General features: G+C 44.1%; 1 protein-coding gene across 3 annotated transcripts in view; it reads left to right on the top strand.

Annotated features, from left to right (window-relative positions):
- Positions 1-20765, top strand: part of umodl1 (uromodulin like 1) — a 42836-nt gene extending 22071 nt beyond the window's left edge. For 2 of the 3 annotated variants that reach the window (XM_031896530.1, XM_031896529.1), the window contains 14 exons: positions 2686-2872; positions 4043-4186; positions 4607-4705; positions 5686-5943; positions 6320-6432; positions 7679-7874; positions 8382-8531; positions 10303-10788; positions 12282-12562; positions 12682-12824; positions 14152-14388; positions 17384-17546; positions 17765-17852; positions 18561-20765. In XM_031896530.1, the coding sequence (XP_031752390.1) occupies positions 2686-2872; positions 4043-4186; positions 4607-4705; positions 5686-5943; positions 6320-6432; positions 7679-7874; positions 8382-8531; positions 10303-10788; positions 12282-12562; positions 12682-12824; positions 14152-14388; positions 17384-17546; positions 17765-17852; positions 18561-18748 (2733 nt within the window). In that variant the 3' untranslated portion in view covers positions 18749-20765. The remainder of the gene's footprint in view (positions 1-2685; positions 2873-4042; positions 4187-4606; positions 4706-5685; positions 5944-6319; positions 6433-7678; positions 7875-8381; positions 8532-10302; positions 10789-12281; positions 12563-12681; positions 12825-14151; positions 14389-17383; positions 17547-17764; positions 17853-18560) is intronic. The other variant, XM_012954623.3, reaches the window with a different exon arrangement.
- The last annotated feature ends 1862 nt before the right edge of the window (positions 20766-22627 follow it).

Genomic DNA, 22627 nt, shown 5'->3' with positions numbered 1-22627 from the left:
TCTACCACATTGCTGTACAGTGCTAATGGCAACTTATTGTTTAGGATTAGTATTTAGGGCCCTGATACATGACACACATTTTTGTGGGTGCCTCATGGGCCCACCACGTACAGCTCCCAACCCAGTCCAGATACATCCATTCCCACCCACTCTCACCCATTCCCTGGAGGCCATTAAGGTCCCACCAGAAAGGTGACAACCCTACATCTGTCCTTTATAGTTTGTATGTAAACACCCTATATCCAGGGTAATACACTCTCCAGTAGGTGTCAGTCTAGGCCAAAAGACGTTGGTCTACGTTCTCTTCCATGATCACCGTATCCAGTAGATGTCACCGTACCCAGTAGATATCACTGTATCCAGTAGATATCACCGTACCCAGTAGATATCACTGTATACAGTAGATGTCACCGTACCCAGTAGATATCACTGTATACAGTAGATGTCACCGTACCCAGTAGATGTCACCGTATCCAGTAGATATCAACGTATCCAGTAGATATCACCATATCCAGTAGATATCACCGTACCCAGTAGATATCACTGTATACAGTAGATGTCACCGTACCCAGTAGATATCACTGTATACAGTAGATGTCACCGTACCCAGTAGATATCACCGTATACAGTAGATGTCACTGTACCCAGTAGATATCAACATATCCAGTAGATATCACCTTATCCAGTAGATATCACCGTATACAGTAGATGTCACTGTACCCAGTAGATATCACCGTATACAGTAGATGTCATTGTACCCAGTAGATATCAACATATCCAGTAGATATCACCTTATCCAGTAGATATCACCGTATACAGTAGATGTCACTGTACCCAGTAGATATCACCGTATACAGTAGATGTCACTGTACCCAGTAGATATCACCGTATACAGTAGATGTCACTGTACCCAGTAGATATCAACGTATCCAGTAGATATCACTGTACCCAGTAGATATCACCGTATACAGTAGATATTACCGTATCCAGTAGATATCACTGTACCCAGTAGATATCACCGTATACAGTAGATATCACCATATACAGTAGATGTCACCGTATCCAGTAGATATCACCGTATACAGTAGATGTCACTGTACCCAGTAGATATCACCGTATACAGTAGATATCACCGTATACAGTAGATATCACCGTATACAGTAGATATCACCGTATACAGTAGATGTCACTGTACCCAGTAGATATCACTGTGTACAGTAGATATCACCGTATACAGTAGATGTCACTGTACCCAGTAGATATCACCGTATACAGTAGATATCACCGTATACAGTAGATGTCACTGTACCCAGTAGATATCACCTTATCCAGTAGATATCACCGTATACAGTAGATGTCACTGTACCCAGTAGATATAACCGTACCCAGTAGATATTACCGTATACAGTAGATATCACCGTACCCAGTGGATGTCACCGTACCCAGTAGATATCACCATATCCAATAGATATCACCGTACCCAGTAGATGTCACCGTATCCAGTAGATATCACCGTACCCAGTAGATGTCACCGTATCCAGTAGATATCACCGTATACAGTAGATGTCACTGTACCCAGTAGATATCACCGTACCCAGTAGATATCACCATATCCAGTAGATGTCACCGTATACAGTAGATATCACCATATACAGTAGATGTCATCGTATCCAGTAGATATCACCGTATACAGTAGATGTCACTGTACCCAGTAGATATCACCGTACCCAGTAGATATCACCGTACCCAGTAGATATTACCGTATACAGTAGATATCACCGTACCCAGTGGATGTCACCGTACCCAGTAGATATCACCGTATCCAGTAGATATCACCGTACCCAGTAGATATCACCATATCCAGTAAATGTCACTGTGTCTAGTAGATGTCACTGCATCCAGTAGATGTCACCGTATACAGTAGATATCACCATATACAGTAGATGTAATCGTATCCAGTAGATATCACCGTATACAGTAGATGTCACTGTACCCAGTAGATATCACCGTACCCAGTAGATATCACCGTACCCAGTAGATATCACCGTATACAGTAGATATCACCGTACCCAGTGGATGTCACCGTACCCAGTAGATATCACCGTATCCAGTAGATATCACCGTACCCAGTAGATATCACCATATCCAGTAAATGTCACTGTGTCTAGTAGATGTCACTGTATCCAGTAGATGTCACCGTATCCTTTATCTCTTGGGTTTTCTTCTGTTCTACAGTTCCTGTTAAACCTGTTTTCCTGGGAGAAGGCTAGGACTGTTTACACGGAGGAATAAAGAGCCAGGAATTCAGTTATGGGAGGAGCCGCTCTTCCTTGTTTAATTTAATGACACTGACTATTTCAAAGCCTCTCTTTTGTTTATCATTGTGCTGCCAGGGGCCACAACTGCTGTATAAGGCTTTAAACTAATGTCATAAAAATGAACCCATAACGACCAATCATATGCTTAAAAGCTAACCTGCATATTATGAACCTTTTATTACATTATCCTCTTTTTAATTTGTTTATTCTAAGAACAAGCAATTGATCCTCTCAAGGCTTGCTTGGATCCATTGGACCAATGAGAAATAAGATTACCATAGACTGTCCATTTATAATATAAATCGCTTATTTTACCAATAATCATTTATTCTCATTAATTTATCATTGATAATTGATTTATTTTCAGATTACCGGAGCGTTGTGTCCTCTAAACACCACCGTCCATCACATCTCCACAAAGCCTGAAGGAATCTTTGCAGTGAAGTCTCAGATCCTGATTGGGGTGAATGAATTGGACTCCCTGCCTAATATCTCTGCTAAGCTTAACGGCATTGTGACCCGCATCCCAGAAATAATCAGCATACACCTAGAAGGTGCCTACTTACCATATATTACAAATAAAGACTTTAGGGGACATTCTAGGAAGAGGGCACCATATTGGCACCAAGTCTGGCAAGCAATCAGGTATTTGCTTTCAGACAGTTGACCAGTCAATGCTACAACATAAAGGGATTAGATACAAAGTGGCATTAGAACATCCTTTGGGGGCCCAAGAGTGAATCATGTGCCCAGCCCTCCTATCAATATGGTCAGACCCAGGAGAAAGGTTCAGTTGTGCACTAGATTCCATTGGGACCTATGTAGACTAACGATGGTACAATGGCCATGAAGTTACAGATTCACTATCCCCCATATGTAATTTTGCCCAGGAACAGTAACCAATAGGATGTTTGACTTTAAAAAGTTGACCAGAAAATGCTTCCCGCTGATTGATTGCTATGGGTTACTGCTCCTGGGCAAACGTAATGTCTTTTATTACATAACCCCTTATGTGTTCTGTTGCAATGGCAGAGTAGTGATGGAGAAGATCCACCAGGAAGCTCCAGAGTTGAATAACTATTTGAACAACTGGTCAGAACCTGCATTGTTTTGAGCCAATACATGGGCTACCTTGACGGAGAACAGTCATTTCAACCAGTGCAAATGTGTTTTCATCCTTACACAGTACCCATAACTGGTTAGGATATTGTCCCTAGAGATGCACCAGATCCTGGGTTCAGTTTGGGGTTTGAATGACCCACCAGGGTTGGTTGCAGCTATACCTAAGGGCTGGTGAATGGAGTCAATATTAGCCATTTGTGACTGGGCCCAAAATGACCCAAAACCAATAAGTATACCATAGGCCGAAATTCAGGGAGTTTACAAGACCTGATAACTGAAATCTCATATATCTCAGTGCCTTGCAGTAAAACCATATATATATCCCATTAGGCCAACTTCTGAGCTCATTTCAACTGTGCCACCTGATTTGAGGTTCCTCCTCTTATTCACACCCCAGTATTTATTATTTACCAGGGGGAGGTTGTTTATAGCTTGCCTGCACTGCCAGATGGTTTTAGTTTTCACTGTGTTTTAGCTGCTAGTTGAAACCCTATGGGGTTTTGGTAAACATTAGAGTGGATTAAACTCATACCATTGTTACAAATAAGGTTGAAGAGAGTGGGTGGTGCATTTCTCTGTTCTAAACCATCCTGTTTTAACAGATATCAACGAATGTTTGCATATGGAGCTGCACCCTTGTTTGCCCGGTGAGCTCTGCACCAAGGAGAATGGCTCATACCAATGCAGCAGACCCAATACCAATGAACAGATCAGGCCTCCTTTGCACATGTCTCATTGGACAACAGGTAACAGGATCACATGTCTGCACATCTGTTTCTATAGGACTACAGAATTCTGTGAAAGGATCAGATTTGCATGACTTAAAAAGAAGAGAACTTTGGTAGCCCCCTATTCTGAAGGCCACCTCATGAAGTGTGGAGAAGTAGTGGGAGAATGACCTACTGTGGAATTAAAGTTCTCTGATGAGGAGCAAGCTTTGTGGCTTTGTGTCAGGTGGTGGATCTAACGGGTATTCATAGCTGTGCATTAGAGAATTCAACTTAATATGACAACAAGCAAGTATAGAAGCAGATGAGCTGAGGACAGGATTCTTTGCTTTATTAACCAGGGACACAGGGCCTATTGACCGAGAACGCACTGAGGTTATTGGTATAGTGCCAGTTTAGTTATTTTACTTTCTAATTTGTTTTATTTGTGTGTACCAGAAACCCCTCCGCTGGCTTCTCCTGAACCAGGACCTAAAAACCTTTCTTCTAGACTCCCTCCACCTCCAGTCAGCAGCAACGGAACTAGGCCTTTCTGCAGTAAGTATATCTTAATACGAAGCTCGATGCTTGCTTGAAGCAAAGGTCAAAGTAGGTGTTGGGATAGTTATATCTAAATGTATAAATCATTTTATGCTCCTGACTCATGGTGGTAATGGTGGTGGTGGGCTAATTTGTTTATGGGGGGTGCCTGATGAAATGGTATGTGGCTAGGCCGGATGATGCCATAGTGTGGAAGGATCAGGTGGTGGGACAAAATGCCAACCATTTTCAAATGGGAATGTGGTCAGTTATCAGTAACACCAGTGGTTCCAAAATTGGCCCCTCAATGGTAGCTGGGGGCCCAAGTGAAGGCCATTTAGGGTAAGATACAAGAAGAATACCGTATGCTTTCATAAACAGTTGTGTAAATCACATAAATGATTTTCAACTTTTAAAACTTTTCCTGCCCAAAAGAACAGTATTCTGCTACCATTGTACAGCAGTAAGCTTAGATTTTAAAGTTTTCCCGAAAAAGGAAATCATTTTGGCATTTTACTGCCAGTAGATTAGCCACATTAGTGCAATCTAGAACGCTACATTTATCCTGCAGAAATCGTCACCATACCTGCGTAACAGCCCTAGAAGCTCCCTCTGTTTGTTTAAGATTGCAGCTGCCAATTTAGCTTGGTCTCAGTAACTTCTGTGCTGCAACTCGAGCTGCTGGTAGCTCAGATTACACAGAGCTCAGAGGGGGAGCGAATTCTGATGGTAAGGGGAGCAGGAGATGGGAGGGGGAGAGGGAAAGAGGAGCAAACTGAGCAGACTCGTGCCTATGCCCTGAAGAACTTTTCTGAGAGAAGAAAGTCTGACACTGAAGAACATGTGTACAAAAAAGGAGACAAGAAATCCTGTGTTTCTTTTGATAAAGGACTCTCTTTTTTAAAAAGTACGCCTGGCCAGGCAGTGGGGGTGCATGGTTTGACTCTTAGACGCAGGCTGTAAGTGCAAGAGTCCTGATGGGTTTCATCTCATTTCAGATTGCTCAGTATTTAAGTATCTCAGAATCTCCAATGTCAGTAGCGGTGGATTTGACATGGACTGGAGCACAGACTGCCCGGAGAACCAGACTTACCATGTACATGTGTATGCACAGAATGGATTTACCAGCCGGCGGGAAATCAGACAGACGTACACGGAAATACGTGGGTTAATGGCAGGGGACCTGTGTATGGTCAACGTCAGCTTCATGGACTGCATGGGGCATGTTCATTGGAAGGAAGGAAGAATAAAACATGGTAAAATTTACATGAAATTAGTGTTAGTTTGTATTGTACTGGTTTTAATTAGGGATTCCAGATTGGTATTATAGTAAGTGTCCTACAAGACACCATAAGGGACATTTATGGCTAATGTGCCATTTATTTACCCTTTGCCCATGGCCTTTCTCGCTACTTGATTTGCCTCAGGTCCAATTCTAGCAACCAATCAGCCAGTCACAACAGGCAGGTGCTTGAAAACAAATTGTGTAATGATGTTTGGAGTTCTGCTCTGTCTCCTCAGCGCCATCCTTAGCTCCTCCTATTGCGCCAACCAAAGCCAAAATGATCCTGCGTGCCCGTGCCATTGAGCAACATGTAATAAATGGAATAATGTGTTTCTCTTCTCTTACAGACGCGCAGATTTTAAATGTTACACTTAAAATAACGAACCATAACCTGACTGAGGCTCTGAGCAACTCCAGCTCTGGAGAATATTTGGACTTTGTAACCAAATTTGTCCAAGAGGTAATATTATTTTATATTATGAAGCCACAAGTCTTGAGGGTCATTGGTGTGTGAGCAGGTTTCTCAGCACTAGAACACCGTGGGGCTTATTTATAGGCACTGGGCAGATTTGCACATGGGCAGTAACCCATAGCAACCAATCAGGGATTGGCTTTTTTCAGCCAGCTGCAGGTTGAACAATTAAAGCAAACACTTGATTGGTTGCCATGGGTTATTGCCCAGATGCGAATTTGCCCTGTGTTCATAAATGAGCCCTGGTGATGTGACTACCATGCAGAACACCCTGCAACCACCAGAAGGACCTGGTCCTCATTCCACCAGTGCATCTTTGAGTTCCAAGAGAACCGCAAGTTTATGGGCTGGGGGCGGGGGATTGGGGTGGAGGGTACAGGTCACTGCTGCCGTAATATTTTTCTGTTGGGAGCCTGTTGGGCCAATGATAGGACAGCTAGATTTTGTTGCTCCATGAACAATAAGGAGCCATTTCAGTAAAGCTTTCAGCTCCTTACTGGCATTGAGGTGTCTGCAAAATGTTTTGATCTTTATTGAAACCCCTGATTTTCTTGCTTTTTATATTAATGTTGTAGAAGTGATTCATATTTATCTATCTCAGTTGGTGAATGGAAAGCGAATAGCATGGAACAGTATTCATCTTAATTCATGGTGGCTCATTGGTTAGCATTGCTGCCTTGCAGAACCGAGGGCGTGGCTTTGAATATCAGGCACATTAGGCGCAGGCACATTAGCAAGTTTTCAATTGGTCTTCATTTTTTATTATTCATAGGTTTTAAATTATTTGCCTCCTTTTTTTGTCTCTTTACAGCTTCCCAATGGGGGGGGGGGGGCATTTGAAATTTGGGGGTGCTACCGTTTCATTGTCTTTGCTACTATTCTTTATTATCTATCTTTCTATTTAGGCCCTCCTCTATTTATATTGCTGTCTCTCTTTCAAACCACTGCCTGGTTGCTAGGTTAAACTGGACCCTAGCAACCAGATAGATGCTAAAATTCCAAACTGAAGAGCAGCCGAACAAAAAGCTAAATAATTCAAAAACTGCAAATAATAGAAAAATGAAGACCAATTGCAAATAGTCTTAGAATAGCAATCTCTACATCATACTAAAAGTTAATTTGCAGGTGAACAACCCCTATAATTCATGTAATGTAATAGAAAATGTTAAATGTCATTATTCCAAGACATAGTACTTAATAGCACTTAATTCTTTACTGTTTTTTTAACTCACAGACCAAACAGGCTCTATCTAAGGACTTTGCTCCGGCAGAGCTGATGGTGGAGGTTGAATCCCTAAGAGCTGGAAGCATCATTGTTTGTTTCACTGTAACTGTCATTGACTCCCTGGTTCCACTTAATCTCTCCCGACTGCCAGTCTCATTTAGGAGCAGTTCGTTTGTAATCGACGAGAAGTCTGTTATTATAGAAGGTAAGGAAAAAAGCTCTGTTTTAAAAAAAAAAACATAAAATAAACATATAGGGATCGTTTTACTAACCATCAATTTTATTTTTTAAACTAGATTCAGATTTTTAGAGCAAAAAGTCGTAGAAAAAACGTCTAAAAATCCAAATGTGTAAATTCGCCAGGTGAAACTTACCGAGTTCATGTAGAAGCCAATGGCAAAGGTCCCTCCCCTTTTCTTTGAAGTTTTTTCTTTTTTTTTTGAGTTTTGTCCCCAAACCCGACTTTTTCGAATTGTCGCAGCAGTAATTCCATAAAATCGGGATTTTTTCGCGGCAACAATTCAAAAAAGTTTTTTGCAACTTTTCTCAAAACGACATTTCCTTGCGACTTTTCTTAGTAAATATTAGACATTCGGGAAAACAAGATTCTTCGAATTTGAAAAATAAAAAAAAAATGAGAATTTTTGGAGTTTTTGACTCCTCCTTCTCCTTCTTTGATCCTGTTAACCCCACTCTTAATATTTCAATGCAGATTTCAATGAATGTTCATCACCTCTGGATAACGACTGCCATACAAGCGCTCAGTGCATAAACCTATACCTGTCCTATACCTGTCAGTGTCTGGAAGGGTTTACTGATATATATCTAAGCCGGCCTGGAAGGAACTGTGTAGGGATGATGGGTAAGTTTGCCCTAGCCTTTCCATTGCACTATCCAGAGAGGGTTATGCACAAATGACAGCAATATTTCCCCCCAAGCAATAGAAACCAGTCTGTCATTTCTACTGCTTAAGTGTAGTTACAAAAGCAAGCATATTATTGGCTGCTAGGGGGCACAGGGGTTGGGCAGTCTTACCGTACCTTTTGTTGAAATTTGTATTAAGTATAAAGGTTAGTGGGCAATTTCAGTTTACCTTGATGGGCAATAAAAGAAATTAGAATATGGACACTGTTATTGTAATGAAATTGGATTGAACTGGATTTAGCAATCATTTGTGTGAAAGTTAATTTTGTTTGGGGTGTATAGTGGCCTATCTGCATGATGAAGTTAGTGACTGTGCATAAGGTGATGCCTATGGAGCTCCATTCTGTCTTAATTGTGTACCAACCCCAATGTCTCCTATCCAGGCCCACACTCACCACCCCAAGCCTCCATTTCATGCCATGCTATTCTCATACATCATTTTGGTTCCACACCAATTGTATTCAAGCCCACCTACTGACAATGAGCATAACCCTACTCCAGCACAAATAGACGAATGGCCACACATATAAATGCTATTAACAAATATTTATTCAGTTTACAGCCAGTCACATATATCCAACAGTACTGTTCTGATCAGCATTCAGTTCTACTGGGCAACACAGACAGGCTTACCCCATAATGCAATCACTCACATCCTTTTCACTCCGACTAGCCTTCCTCAACGTCACCCCTGCTGGGAGCTCACTCCCCACCTGTCCACTTGACAGTCCGGCATTCCTCTAATGCCCCTCTGCCCTTCTCTGAACAGGAATTTTCTGGCGACATCCCTTGCAAAAGGCCTTTTCTGCTAATCCTAACACTGACACTTCATCCCTTACTGTGGCATAGCCAAGGCTCCTAAGCCATCTCCTTCCTTGTTGGGGTGTGGGCTACCCATGCTAAAAAGCCTGTCTGCCTGAAACACCTAGTGCTTCTCACTGTGACACCCTCTCTGTCTACCCTGCTGATCTACCATCTAAAAGCCCCAAACTGGGTGTGGTACCCTGCTTATATACTTTCTGCCCTATGTTTCCTAGTGGCTGGAGGCTCTATTACACCTACATTTCCCAAACTTGCAAAACCCTGCCACCTAGTGGCTAAACTGCAAAAATACTTTCTACAATAACTAAAACCTATGCTGGGGAATTAGCAATTACCAGAGCACCCCCCTACATGCTTACCTTCTTTAGATTCCTACCCATCCACCGTCACTATACTCCTATCCAAACCCTCTATCTGCTGCTGCTCTTGATTCCCACCCTTCCTTCATTCAACACAACTTCTATCCAAGTCCATTTGCGGAACATTCCCATATAACCTCTCGAACACCTGCCCACTATATACATAACTCTTCTTCATTATTACTCCACCATCATCATAATTTCTTTCCAAGCCCACTTACCAACATTGGGGGTAAGTTGCTAAGAATGGAGATAAACATCACTGGTGATGTTGCCTGTAGCAACCAATTAGGTCTTTGCTTTCTAACTTGTAGATGACTGTTCAAATCTTATTACTGATTGGTTGCTATGGGCAACATCACCGGAGATATTTATCTCCAATCTTAGTAAACCACCCCAAGTGCCAAGTTGCCAAGATTACTCCAGTTTACAGGGAATGGCCCCTCTTCAGCATCACAGGATTTTATTGATCTTATGCTAATAAAGATTTGACACTAAGCTAAGAACGTATCCTTATATCCCCTACAGGTTTGGTTGGCCCACAATTACTCAATGTTACACATTCAGGAAGAATGAACGAACCATCCCCTACAAATGCAGCAGATACATCGTTCCAAACCTCAGTAACCCCCGGGACATCATTATATGCCACTACTGAAAATATGGAGGCAAATACCAGCGCCACTTTTATTCCTCCTGGAGACACAAACACTAGCCATTCTGTAGAGAGCTACCATATTGGGAACAGTACAGCGTTAATAATGGAACAACCCAAAGGTGAAAATGTAACTAACATGGCTGCTGCTTTACCTGCTCCAGTTCCTACCCAGAATGAGAGCAACGTGTCTGTCTGGAACACAACAACCACCACCGGTGATACCACCCACACTGATACCCCACATGGCTCCAGCCAGCCGCCCACAGACATTCCTACATCTTCCAATGTTACTTATGGGATAACTCCAAATAGAACCACCATGGGTCTTCCTGTGGCTTCTTCTACTGTGCCTACAGGTGGGTGGTAGTTACGTGCTGTTTCAAAGAGCAAGTGTAAATGCCCTTATGTGCATGCCTAAAAACTTGGGATCCAGAACCCAGAAACAACTGCCAAACTGCCCTACAAGCTTACACCAATTATTACAGAGACATATTATGTGAAAAACAGTATTGTGCCAATGAATTGTTCTCATCTAAATATAGAAGGAATGTACTCTAAAAAGTAGTGTTTCAGGCTTATTTATTGAAAATTTCCCAAATTTCTCCAAAACCCTCACTAGCCCCGCCCATCTGTTCCACTTCCTGCTTCCTACTTTCCCAGGCTGCGCCAGTGGCACTCAGCACACTGCACTGTAGGCTAGGAACCAATCAGCAGCTAGACTGACCTGATAGGGAACTGAAGCCTGTCTTTGCTTGTGTGATTGCATTGGCTATCCCCCTCCCAATGTGCTTCTGGCAGGAACCGTTAGGACACGCCCACCCCTGGGACATGAAAGGATCTATAGGGAGCTCCAATAAAGGGGCCATTTTTACAGATAGGATTAATGTTTAGCCAAAAGTAAAACCAGCACCATGTATTATTCACAATTGCCTGCAAAATTAGAGTTTTTTTCATTTATCCTTTGATAACAAGCAAATTAAAGCCCCTCTCTTACTCCCTACCTATGGCTCAGCCCGCCCCTGGCATGGGCTCTTAGGGGGTAAAATTATGTGCTGCTTAGTGCTCTAGCATTTTTGGCTGGGGCAATAGTAAATAAACCCAAATATCTTTCTTTACAGGTACTTACCTCTTTTTCCTACAGCCATAGAATGGCCATAAGGGATAGGCAGAAGAGGCACGTGACTAGGGCACAATGGTGGGGGCACTAGGCACATATATTTCCCGCCTGCATACCCCCTAGTTTGGCTATCTATAATTCCAGCTGCCAGCTGAGGGAGAGGCAGAATTGGCACTTAATAGGGATGAGCAGGTGAGGGGGTTTCATTAGACCCCTCAATAGTCACCCCGCTGGGGAGAAGTGGTAGTTAAGGGTGGGAGTTTGCCCTGTTCCTGTACATCCAACAGTTCCTGTACAAGAAAGAAGAAACAGGTCTGGTTTAGGGGGGTGTTTTAATGTCACAGGGGGGTGATCACCCACAAGCTTCTGGTTATGGCAAAGACCAAGAACAGCAGCATCAGGAGCCAGAGCTTAGGGTGAGGACACAAGGAGCTACTACTCACAGCTACTAAAACAGACAATGCTGATCATTAACTGATACTGTCTCTACGTGTGTTTAGCAGGGGCAATTCTCAGTATTGTCTATGGTGTTTAGTAGCCATGACAAGTAGCTGCTACTAAGTAGCTCCGCTTGTCTTCACCCTTAATTTTGCCCATACGCTGTACAGAAAGGTACCTGGTCAAGTATAAGTATTCCACTGTAAAAAGCACAATTCAGCAGCTGTCCCTCCCCTGTATTTTATTTTCTGCTCTCGGTTTCTGAATATGCCTTTTTTCATTCCTTTCCCACAGGAACCACCGTTAGTCCTTTGATGCCCACCACATCCACCACTATGGAGATGTCCCAACCACCGGCCGTGCAGGTTACCGCCATGCAGTTAAAGTCGGCAAGCACGCTGATCTGCGACACGGGAAGGATCGGTATCATTATCCAGAGGTCGTACCTGAGGCAGAAATTCATTGATGAAAGCTCCCTTTACCTCGGGAATCCGGAATGCAATGTTACCCAGACTAATGACACCCATGTTTTGCTGCAGGCCGGATGGAATGAGTGCGGCACAGAAGAACACAGTGTAAGTTTGGGCAGAAGGCCCAACACTCATCCAAGAACCCAACGGCAGGGGTATCAATTAGCCCCCATGTGGGGCATCTGAGAGGAACAATAATAATCTCTGTATATTTCTTTTTGCAGAATAAAACGAACATAATGGTGAATACTTCCTTGTACCATAACCTACTGACGTATCCCAATCCTACTCCTCGCCAGCTGGGCACCATTAGATGTGTCTTCTCCAATGATATTCTGGCATCGACTGGATACACGCCTTCCGGAGGGTAAAAATTGTAACACAGTAATGGGGCAGATTCATGAAGAACTGAACTTTTTTTTGGGTCTATTAAAATTTTCTTGATGGTCAGAAAGGTTTTTACCAAATTAACACACAGGGCGTGCACAAAGATAACCATCCCTACTGTGAGTGGTATAAGCTATACCCTGGGGGAGGAGCCTGTTCCCATAGGCCCAGGGGTAGTGATTGTAACCCCTGTTCCCTAGTCTATAAGGGGTAAAAGCACATGGTTCTGTCTTTTTGGGCTCCACCTGGTCCTGGGGGTAACGGTTTCTGGAGAGGCAGGAGCTTTCAGTAAACAGTTTGACCCCTAAAGGTGCCCATACACCTTCAGATCCGCTCGCTTGGCAATGTCGCCAAGCAAATGGATCTTCTCCCGATATCCCCCACCTACGGGCGGGCGATATCGGGAGAATCCTGGCTAATTCTTTCGTTTGGCCCTGGGGCAAAACGATCAAATTATAACGAAGGGTATAGGCAAAGTCGGTTCGGGGACCACATCAACGAGCCGATCCGAGATTTTTTAACCTGCCTGATCAATATCTGGCCGATTTCAGGCCAGATATCGGTCGGACAGGCCCGGCGGTAGTGCCCATACACGGGCCGATTAGCTGCCGAATTGGTCTAAGGGACCCATATCAGCAGCTAGTATCGGCCCGTGTATGGGGGACCTTAAGGTTACTTAACCCTCAGTAAAGTCTGGGATAAAGACCCCATGATTTAGGTAAAGATAATGGCAACATAGCACCTGAGAATACTGTAGGAGGGTATTAACTATGCCCCCAGGACAGGGCCAGAACTAGGGGTAGGCAGAAGAGGTACCTGCATAGGATGCAATGAGTGGGGGATCGCTAGGTAGGTCCCTATTCTGCCTACCCCTACTCCACACTTGGCTCAGCGCTCCCCCCTCAACATCATTGCACATGTACTGTATGGGTTTGTTCATAAGTACATGGGAGAAGGGGGGTAGGAGGTGGCAAGATGGCCAACTGGGTTGCCTAGGGTGCCTGATTGGCTTGGCCACCCCTGCCCCCAGGATGAAGTGCAAGGCAAGAGCTTGCCCCTTAGTGCTCATACGTGGAGCCCATCTGCTTGGGGGAAAGAGAGGAACTCATAAGAGAAAGAGAGAGGGAAGGATGTCTGGTTGGGGAGGAAAACCATTGCTTTTGTTTATTTTTGAAGAAATTTTCTTCTCAAAACCACTTAAAACCAGTGGCCCCCATACTGTGTACATTGCATGTACTGGAGACAGTTTTAAGCACTGGTCCCGTTTCAGTCCAGTTAAGAATCCATTGTCCCTCTTTTATTTTTAGGTTTCTTACCATCATTGAAAAACTGGAAGGGGACGGAACGTTTATGCCGGAATTTCAGCTCTTCAGCAGCGACCAACCGATGTCAGAAAACCTCACGTTCAATGCAACCGATAACATCAAGGTTCAGATTAGGATCAAGGCAGACGACAGCCAGCTGAAGGTTGTCATCAGTGATTGTTGGGCCACCCCCAGCTTGAGCTCTGACGATCCAATATCTTTTCCTTTTATTAAGCAAAGGTACAGCCATCAAGGGCCGCATATTGGTGTCTCTAGAGGGGCGCAAGTGTCAGCTTACATTGGCCCATGTAAGGCATGAAAATAGAGGGAATCTCTTAAGTTTTTACATTTTCATGCCTTACATGGGCCAATGTAAGCTGACACTTGCGCCCCTCTAGACCAAGTCAGTGGCTTATTGGCCCTTGTACAGGGAGGGGCCTGCAAGAAATCTCTTGGGAAGGGTTGAAAATCGTTTAGAATGAGTACCACATCAGCACAATTATGGTTTTTTCTGATGTATCTGCATATTCTGAGTATGATCTGATCAATGGCCCGGCCCGGCTCGGCTCATGAGTAACCCAATCAGCAGACAGAAAATCATTTGTTTGGTGACCTCACCAAAGGAGAGGATCTCAAGGTTTGTGGCCAGCTTTACACTACTTGGCTAAAAGTATGTAGGCATCCCTTAATTATTTGAAATGGCTATTTAAGCACATCCATCATTGCCGACTGGGGCTACTACATCATATACAGGTATGGGATCCCTTATCCGGAAACCCATTATCCAGAAAGCTCCGAATTACGGAAAGCCTGTCTCCCATAGACTCCATTTTAATCAAATAATTTAGAATTTTAAAACTGATTTCCTTTTTCTCTGTAATAATAAAACAGTACCTGTACTTGATCCCAACTAAGATATAATTACCCCTTATTGGGGCAGAACAGCCCTATTAGGTTAATTTCATGGTTAAATGATTCCCTTTTCTCTGTAATAATAAAACAGTACCTGTACTTGATCCCAACTAAGATATAATTACCCCTTATTGGGGGCAGAACAGCCCTATTGGGTTTATTTAATGGTTAAATGATTCCCTTTTCTCTGTAATAATAAAACAGTACCTGTACTTGATCCCAACTAAGATATAATTACCCCTTATTGGGGGCAGAACAGCCCTATTGGGTTTATTTAATGGTTAAATGATTCCCTTTTCTCTGTAATAATAAAACAGTACCTGTACTTGATCCCAACTAAGATATAAATAATCCTTATTGGATGGAAAATAATCCTATTGGGTTTAATTAATGGTTTATTGATTTTTAAGTAGGCTTATGGTATGGAGATCCAAATTACGGGAAAACCCCTTATCCGGAATGCCCTTGGTCCCGAGCATTCTGGATAATGGGTCCTATACCTGTAATAACAATTAGTAACAATTCTGTCCTACTTTGTGGCAACAGTTTGGAGATGGTTCCTTCCTGTTCCGCCAGGATATTAAGTGTAGGCTCCATAGAGAATTGCTTTGCTGAGCTGGACGTGGAAGAAATCGATTGGCTTGCAGAGATATCTGACCTCAATAGTGATAAGCGAATTAGGATTCGCAGCGAAATTACGCATTTCACCATTGGCGAATTTTTTTGCAAAACTGTGGCAAAAATTCACTGTGAAAAAAATTTGCAGAGACAAAAAAGTCACCAAGAAAAAAGTGTCACCGAGACAAAAAAGTATCGGCAAAAAAAAAATATCCTTTGAGTTTAATGCATTTGGAGTAAGAAAAAAGTTGTGCTTAAAAAATTTTGCCCATGTAGAAATTTGTTGTGGGTAAAAAAAAAAGATGCACCGAACCCAGTTTTTTTTTTGTTCGGATTCATCCCGACGAATACCGAATCCCAATTAGCATATGCTAATCTATGCTAGTTAGGATTCGGTTCGCCCAGGACCGTGGATTTGGCTGAATCCGAACCCTGCCGAATACCGGACCAAGTCCCGGATTCGGTGCATCCCTAGTAAAAAAAAAATGACGCTTAAATGCATTTTGCAATTTTTTTTTGCCGTTTCGCAATTTTTTGGGCAAAGCAAAATGGGACAGATTTGTTCATCACTAGACCTCAACCCAACTAAATCCCTGTGGGATGAATTGGAACCCCAACTCTAAGCCAGGCCTGATCCCCAATATCAGTGCCCAACCTCACTAATGCTCTTGTGGCTGAATGGAACCAACTCCCAGCAATTCTGTTCCACCATCTTGTGGGAACCTTCCCAGAAGGGCAGGGGCAGTTATAGCAGCAAAAGTTGGGGTAACTCAACTGAACCCCTGTGGGATGGAACCCCGACTGTGAGCCTGATCCCCAACATCAGTGCCCAACCTCACTAATGCTCTTGTGGCTGAATGGGAGCAACTCCCAGCAACACTGTTCCAACATCTAGTGGGAACCTTCCCAGAAGGGCAGGGGCAGTTATAGCAGCAAGGGGAGGGGCAGCCCAACTGAACCCCTGTGGGATGAATTGGACCCCCGACTGTGAGCCTGATCCCCAATATCAGTGCCCAACATCACTAATGCTCTTGGGGCTAAATGGAACCAACTCCCAGCAACCCTGTTCCACCATCTAGTGGGAACCTTCCCAGAAGGGCAGGGGCAGTTATAGCAGCAAAAGTTGGGGTAACTCAACTGAACCCCTGTGGGATGGACCCCTAACTGTGAGCCTGATACCCAACATCACTGCCCAACCTCACTAATGCTCTTGTGGCTGAATGGAACCAACTCCCAGCAACACTGTTCCACCATCTAGTGGGAACCTTCCCAGAAGGGTAGGGGCAGTTATAGCAGCAAAAGTTGGGGTAACTCAACTGAACCCCTGTGGGATGGAACCCCAACTGTGAGCCTGATCCCCAACATCAGTGCCCAACCTCACTAATGCTCTTGTGGCTGAATGGGAGCAACTCCCAGCAACCCTGTTCCACCATCTAGTGGGAACCTTCCCAGAAGGGCAGGGACAGTTATATCAGCAAAGGGAGGGGCAACTTCATATTAACCCCTTGGGTTGAGAATGAGATGTTGGACAGGCAGGGGTCCAGATATTTTTGGCCATATAATCACCAAGGAACCCAGTGTCTTTTCAATTCTTTTTTTTTATAGGAAATAAACATAATAAAAAACATAATAAATAATTTCTAGCGGCTGAGGCAGCTGTAGCTTTATATTGCTAAATATAATGTTATTCTTAATGTCCTTTCAGCTGTGCTGTGAAAGAAACCTACACCGTCATCCATACCAACGGCATCTCTAACAACGCCACGTTTGAGACAAAGCTCTTTTCATTTGTCGGGGATCATTCAGTGGTGTACATTCACTGCCGGCTCCACGTGTGCAAGGAAAGCGAGGGCTCCAGCTGTAAGCCGGTATGTGCCTGTATCTCAGCATCTGCCCTAAACTTCCACTCACTCAAGGGAAGATTTATTGACATGCCTGGGAACATTTATTGCTTGTTTATGTTCCAGGGTATTTATTATAGGGATGCACCAAATCCAGGATTCGGCTGAATCCATGCCTCTGGCCGAATCTTTAAAATCATGTGACTTTTTATTACTGACAATCCTACATTTCTTCTTATTTACAGACCTGCGGTGCGGTTTCAGCAAGAAGCAGCTCCCCTAATATATTCACAGGCCTTACTCGGTTAGGGCCCATACACCAAAGCCCACGAGGTGAGTACGGCTTTAGCCCCAGTTCCCTGAATATCCAGGGCAGGAAACAAGTGTTCGCTCAAAATCTCAGCATACTTACCCTTTAAATACGATTTCCATTAGTAAGTAGGAGTGTTCTCCCCAGGGCCAAACGATTGAATTACCCTGGATTCTCGCGATATCGCCCACCCGTAGGTGGGGGATATCGGGAGAAGATCCACTCGCTTGGCAACATCGCCAAACGAGCGGATCTTATGGTGTATGGGGACCTTTAGGCCTAGATGCCTGGGGGGGATTACTGATAGCAGTACAATGAAGTGACTGCACACAGTTATATATATATATAGTGTATTGTGAACGATAAGTTCAGTAAGTGACAGCAGCACAGAGTATGTCCTGAGAATCAGCAGAAAAGAAGATGGGGGGGCTACTGGGGCATTTTTTGGGGGGGGCAGATCTTTCCTGCTAAAGGCCTGTGGGGGCCTTGGGCTCGAATTGAACCCCAAACATAATGTACAACATTTCTAGCCTATTTCTTTAGTTAAAGAGGTGCTTGTACCTTTAAGCTTTAGTTCTCCCTATCCTCATGGAGTCCATCCTCCAGCTGCTGTAGATACCCCCCTGACCGTATTTTATTACATAATATGGAATTAACGGTTAATTTTGCTGTTTCTACAGGTGTAAAATACCCCTCTCTGTCTAACAATAACCCCTCCTTTCTTTCCCCAGCACATAAGGAAGAGACCCCAGAGAAGCCCCAGCTGGGGCCGGGCTACATCACTCTTATCATTGTCGCTGTCCTTGCCTTCGTAGCAAGCCTGGCGGCCATTTTCATTTGTTGGCATGAGAGAAGAACCGGAAAGTACAACTTCACCTTTAAGTGTCAGGATGTTGGCTACCAAGTATTCTCTAACTAGTTACGTTAGACCCACGTTAGTAGCTGCATTTACCATGAGCGGATGGATACGGTCTCATTCGGAGCAACCTCCCCTTTAGTTTTGTGTTGATTTAAAAATATTAAAAAGCTCAGAATTAGTTTTCAGAAAATTGTGGGACAAAAAGAAAATGGTCTTTTATTTAATATTATTTTGCTTCATTTTGTTCTGCCTCTCTCCAGTTTGGTTGGTGTTTCAACTACTATTTGGGTGCTAGGGTGGCCTGAGCGCCCAGGCAGGGAGTTGAATGGCAAACTGGAGGACAATAGGAAAAAGTCCAAAGCACAAGTCTTCAGACTCTTTGTATTTAGTCCCAAAAGAAGGTCACAGACTTATAAAACATGGCTGTAACAAGTCCATAGTGCTGATCCAGACTATACCAGTGATCCCCAACCAGTGGCTCGTGAGCAACATGTTGCTCCCCAACCTGTTGGATGTTGCTCCCAGTGGCCTCAAAGCAGGGGCTTATTTTTGAATTCCTGGCTTGGGGGCAAGGTTTGGTTGCATAAACACCAAGTATAATGCCAAAGATTATACTGCCAGTCCACATAGGGGCTATTAAGTAGGCAATTATAGCTCGTTATTGCCACCCCCAGGAAGCCTTTTCATGCTTGTGTTGCTTCCCAACACTTTTTCCATTTAAATGTGGCTCATGGGTATAAAAGGTTGGGGAGCCCTGCCCTATACCCTCAGGCAATAGAGATGTTTGATGAGTCTTAAGCTGGCCATACACTGAAAGACCCACTTGTTTGTTCGCCCAATGAGCAAACCTAACCCTATAACCTTCCCCTCGGGGCAAATGATAGGAATTGATAGGAATTCAGGCCATTGCAGCTAGGACCACATCAGTGAGCCAACTTGCTCCTTTCCCTGACCGATCGACAGTTGGCGCGCTCATCTGAGGGCCCCATACATGGGCCGATAAGCTGCCAATTCTGTCCACTGGCAGATTTTACCGGCCCGTGTATGGCCACCTTTAGTCAGCATCTTGATTCATTACCATACCTGTAAAAAACATTTAAATAAAGGCTGTGATTGGTTATATGGAAGCCCAGTATGGACTGGCAGACTACATGAGGCTCTATTTGGCAGTACACATGGTCCTTATGCCTCCAAAACTTGCCTCCATGTTAGAAATTCAGGAATGTAGACCTGCTTTGAGGCCACTGGGAGCAACATCCAAGGGGTTGGTGAGTAACATGTTGCCCCTGAGCCTCTGGTTGGGGATCACTGGTCTACTCTAGTCATATCCATTACACTAAAACCACACCCATAAACTACTCAAACCCCACCTACCATCTTGCAGTCCATGTCCCTTTGCCCTGTGAATCACACTTTTACATCTCCTGGGCCCCCACTGCCATGGGACTCCTGGCTGCAATAGGCCCTGTATCCCCCTGATAGTGGCCCATGTTCCAGGGATACTCAAAACACTAAATAATCAGTCACCCTCAATGTTTATTGGCCTTTCATGTGAACTCACCCTTCCACCAAACACTGGTCCAAAGAAATCAGACTGGTCCTGTCTTCTTCCTTGTATCCAAATGGCCCATCATAAAGAGTCATCCAAAAGTCTGAAATGGTGAATTACTCAACACATGGTGGGTCTCATTAGTTATTAGCAGCTATGGGCTTAATTACTATAGAACTTGGCATTCACATTGTATGTAGATAACTCACCCGAGAGCATATTGTAATTTATATACTCCTACATGTGAAGACAGACCTTTATATTTATACCCATATTCTCATGTACCCAGAAATATATTTATAAAGGATTATTTTTATAGCCTTAAGTATTCTGTAACTTTCACATATAACTGTGAGAAAAGCTTCGTGACTTGTACAACCTGAGATGTCGGAATGCCTTGTGCTGTCTGATAAATGAAGGGAACGGTCTTCTGTGCTTGATGCTTGGGCATTGCCCTACTGGGGTAGCCTTGGGTCAACTTACTGTCCTGCATAATAATAAAAGTCAATTATGTACGTATGGAACTTAGTAAGAGCAACCTTATTTTTCTATTATACTAGATGCAGGTTGATATGCTAGGAAATCTACTTGTAAGTCAACACTCGGCAATAAAATGTCAGATAGCAGGTCTGAGCTTCATTACAAAGTCCTGCAATGGGTAAGTACCTGTGGGTTATTTGTAAAAAGGCAGGAATTTGGCAGCTTGTGGGTAGGAATGGGGAATAGGAGGGTGGGCCGGCTCTCAAAGCAGGTTTCCTTGCTGGGCTATGATGACAAACCTTCTGTTTTTATGGTGGCCACCAAGCCAGACTAGGTAGCAGGTCCATGTAGGTAAGAATGTGGGCTGTGTACCTGCCAACAAACCCCTGGCACAGATTGTCTTCCCCCCTGATTACAAAGTACAAAACTTAAGCCAAACCTATTTCAGTTCACCTTCTGGAAGCCCCGCAGTATACTTTTGATTCCAAGATGTTTCCCCATCCCTCTCCAAGGCCCTGGTTGTGGTTATTCTGAGCCACAGTCAAATGTAAAAAGACTTGGGGAGCAACACAAGCACCATAAAAGTTCATGGAGGAGCCAAAGGGCTGTGATTGGCTATTAGGCAGCCTCTATGCACCCTATCAGCTTACAGGGGCTTTATTTGGTAGGAAATCTTGTTTTTATTCAACAAAAACTTGCCCCCAAGTCAGGAATTCAAAAATAACTCCCTGGTTTGGGGGCACTGAGAGCAACATCCAAGGGGTTGGGGAGCAACATGTTGCCCCCGAGCCACCGAGCAAGGATCCAATCTCGATCCAGAACAATCTCCTAGCCTAGGCTATGGTGGCATCTCTTATAGTTTTATGGTAGCCAGCAGGTTGGGCTGCAGATAAAGGAGTTGTGGGTTCAATTCGGTCCAAGTAGGTAAAGCTGCAAGTTGCAGATCTCTAGTACTAGTCACGAAGAAACTGGTTGTTTAAGTGTATTCAAAAATTATGCCTATTGAATAAGCACTACAGTACCCTAAATAGACAGTATAAGGTAAGTACAAGAGCACATACTGTGGCTGAGTACACAGAACATTCTTTCTCAGCGTACTGCCATTTAGCAGAGGAAATGCCTGTTGGTTGCAATGATAACATCTCCATTCATGGTTATAGGGTTGAATAGTTTCACTATTACCTATATATAGTTTACTTTTACTGCTGTATTTAGTCTTTCTTTTCTCTTTCGATACAGAGGGGCTGCACATGCTCTTCTCCATGTCTAGCGAGGGGCCAGTCATCATTATTCTATCTGTGTATGAGGCTAGCAGGCACCGTATGAGGCTAGTAGGCACCGTATGAGGCTAGTAGGCACCGTACGAGGCTAGCAGGCACCGTACGAGGCTAGCAGGCACCGTACGAGGCTAGCAGGCACCGTACGAGGCTAGCAGGCACCGTACGAGGCTAGCAGGCACCGTACGAGGCTAGCAGGCACCGTACGAGGCTAGCAGCTACCGTACGAGGCTAGCAGCTACCGTATGAGGCTAGCAGGCACCGCATGAGGCTAGCAGGCACCGTATGAGGCTAGCAGGCACCGTATGAGGCTAGCAGGCACCGTATGAGGCTAGCAGGCACCGTATGAGGCTAGCAGCTACCGTATGAGGCTAGCAGGCACCGCATGAGGCTAGCAGGCACCGCATGAGGCTAACAGGCACCGCATGAGGCTAACAGGCACCGCATGAGGCTAGCAGCTACCGCATGAGGCTAGCAGGCACCGTATGAGGCTAACAGGCACCGTATGAGGCTAGCAGGCACCGTATGAGGCTAGCAGGCACTGTATGTGGTGCAACATCACTGATTTGTTGGTGCAACCTTCACTAATTCAGTAATCCATAGAAACCAATCCATAAATATGGCCACACCCCT

Source organism: Xenopus tropicalis, chromosome 2, assembly GCF_000004195.4.
Source record: "Xenopus tropicalis strain Nigerian chromosome 2, UCB_Xtro_10.0, whole genome shotgun sequence".
NCBI classification, from domain to species: domain Eukaryota; kingdom Metazoa; phylum Chordata; class Amphibia; order Anura; family Pipidae; genus Xenopus; species Xenopus tropicalis.
This window is presented reverse-complemented; position numbering and strand designations above follow the sequence as displayed.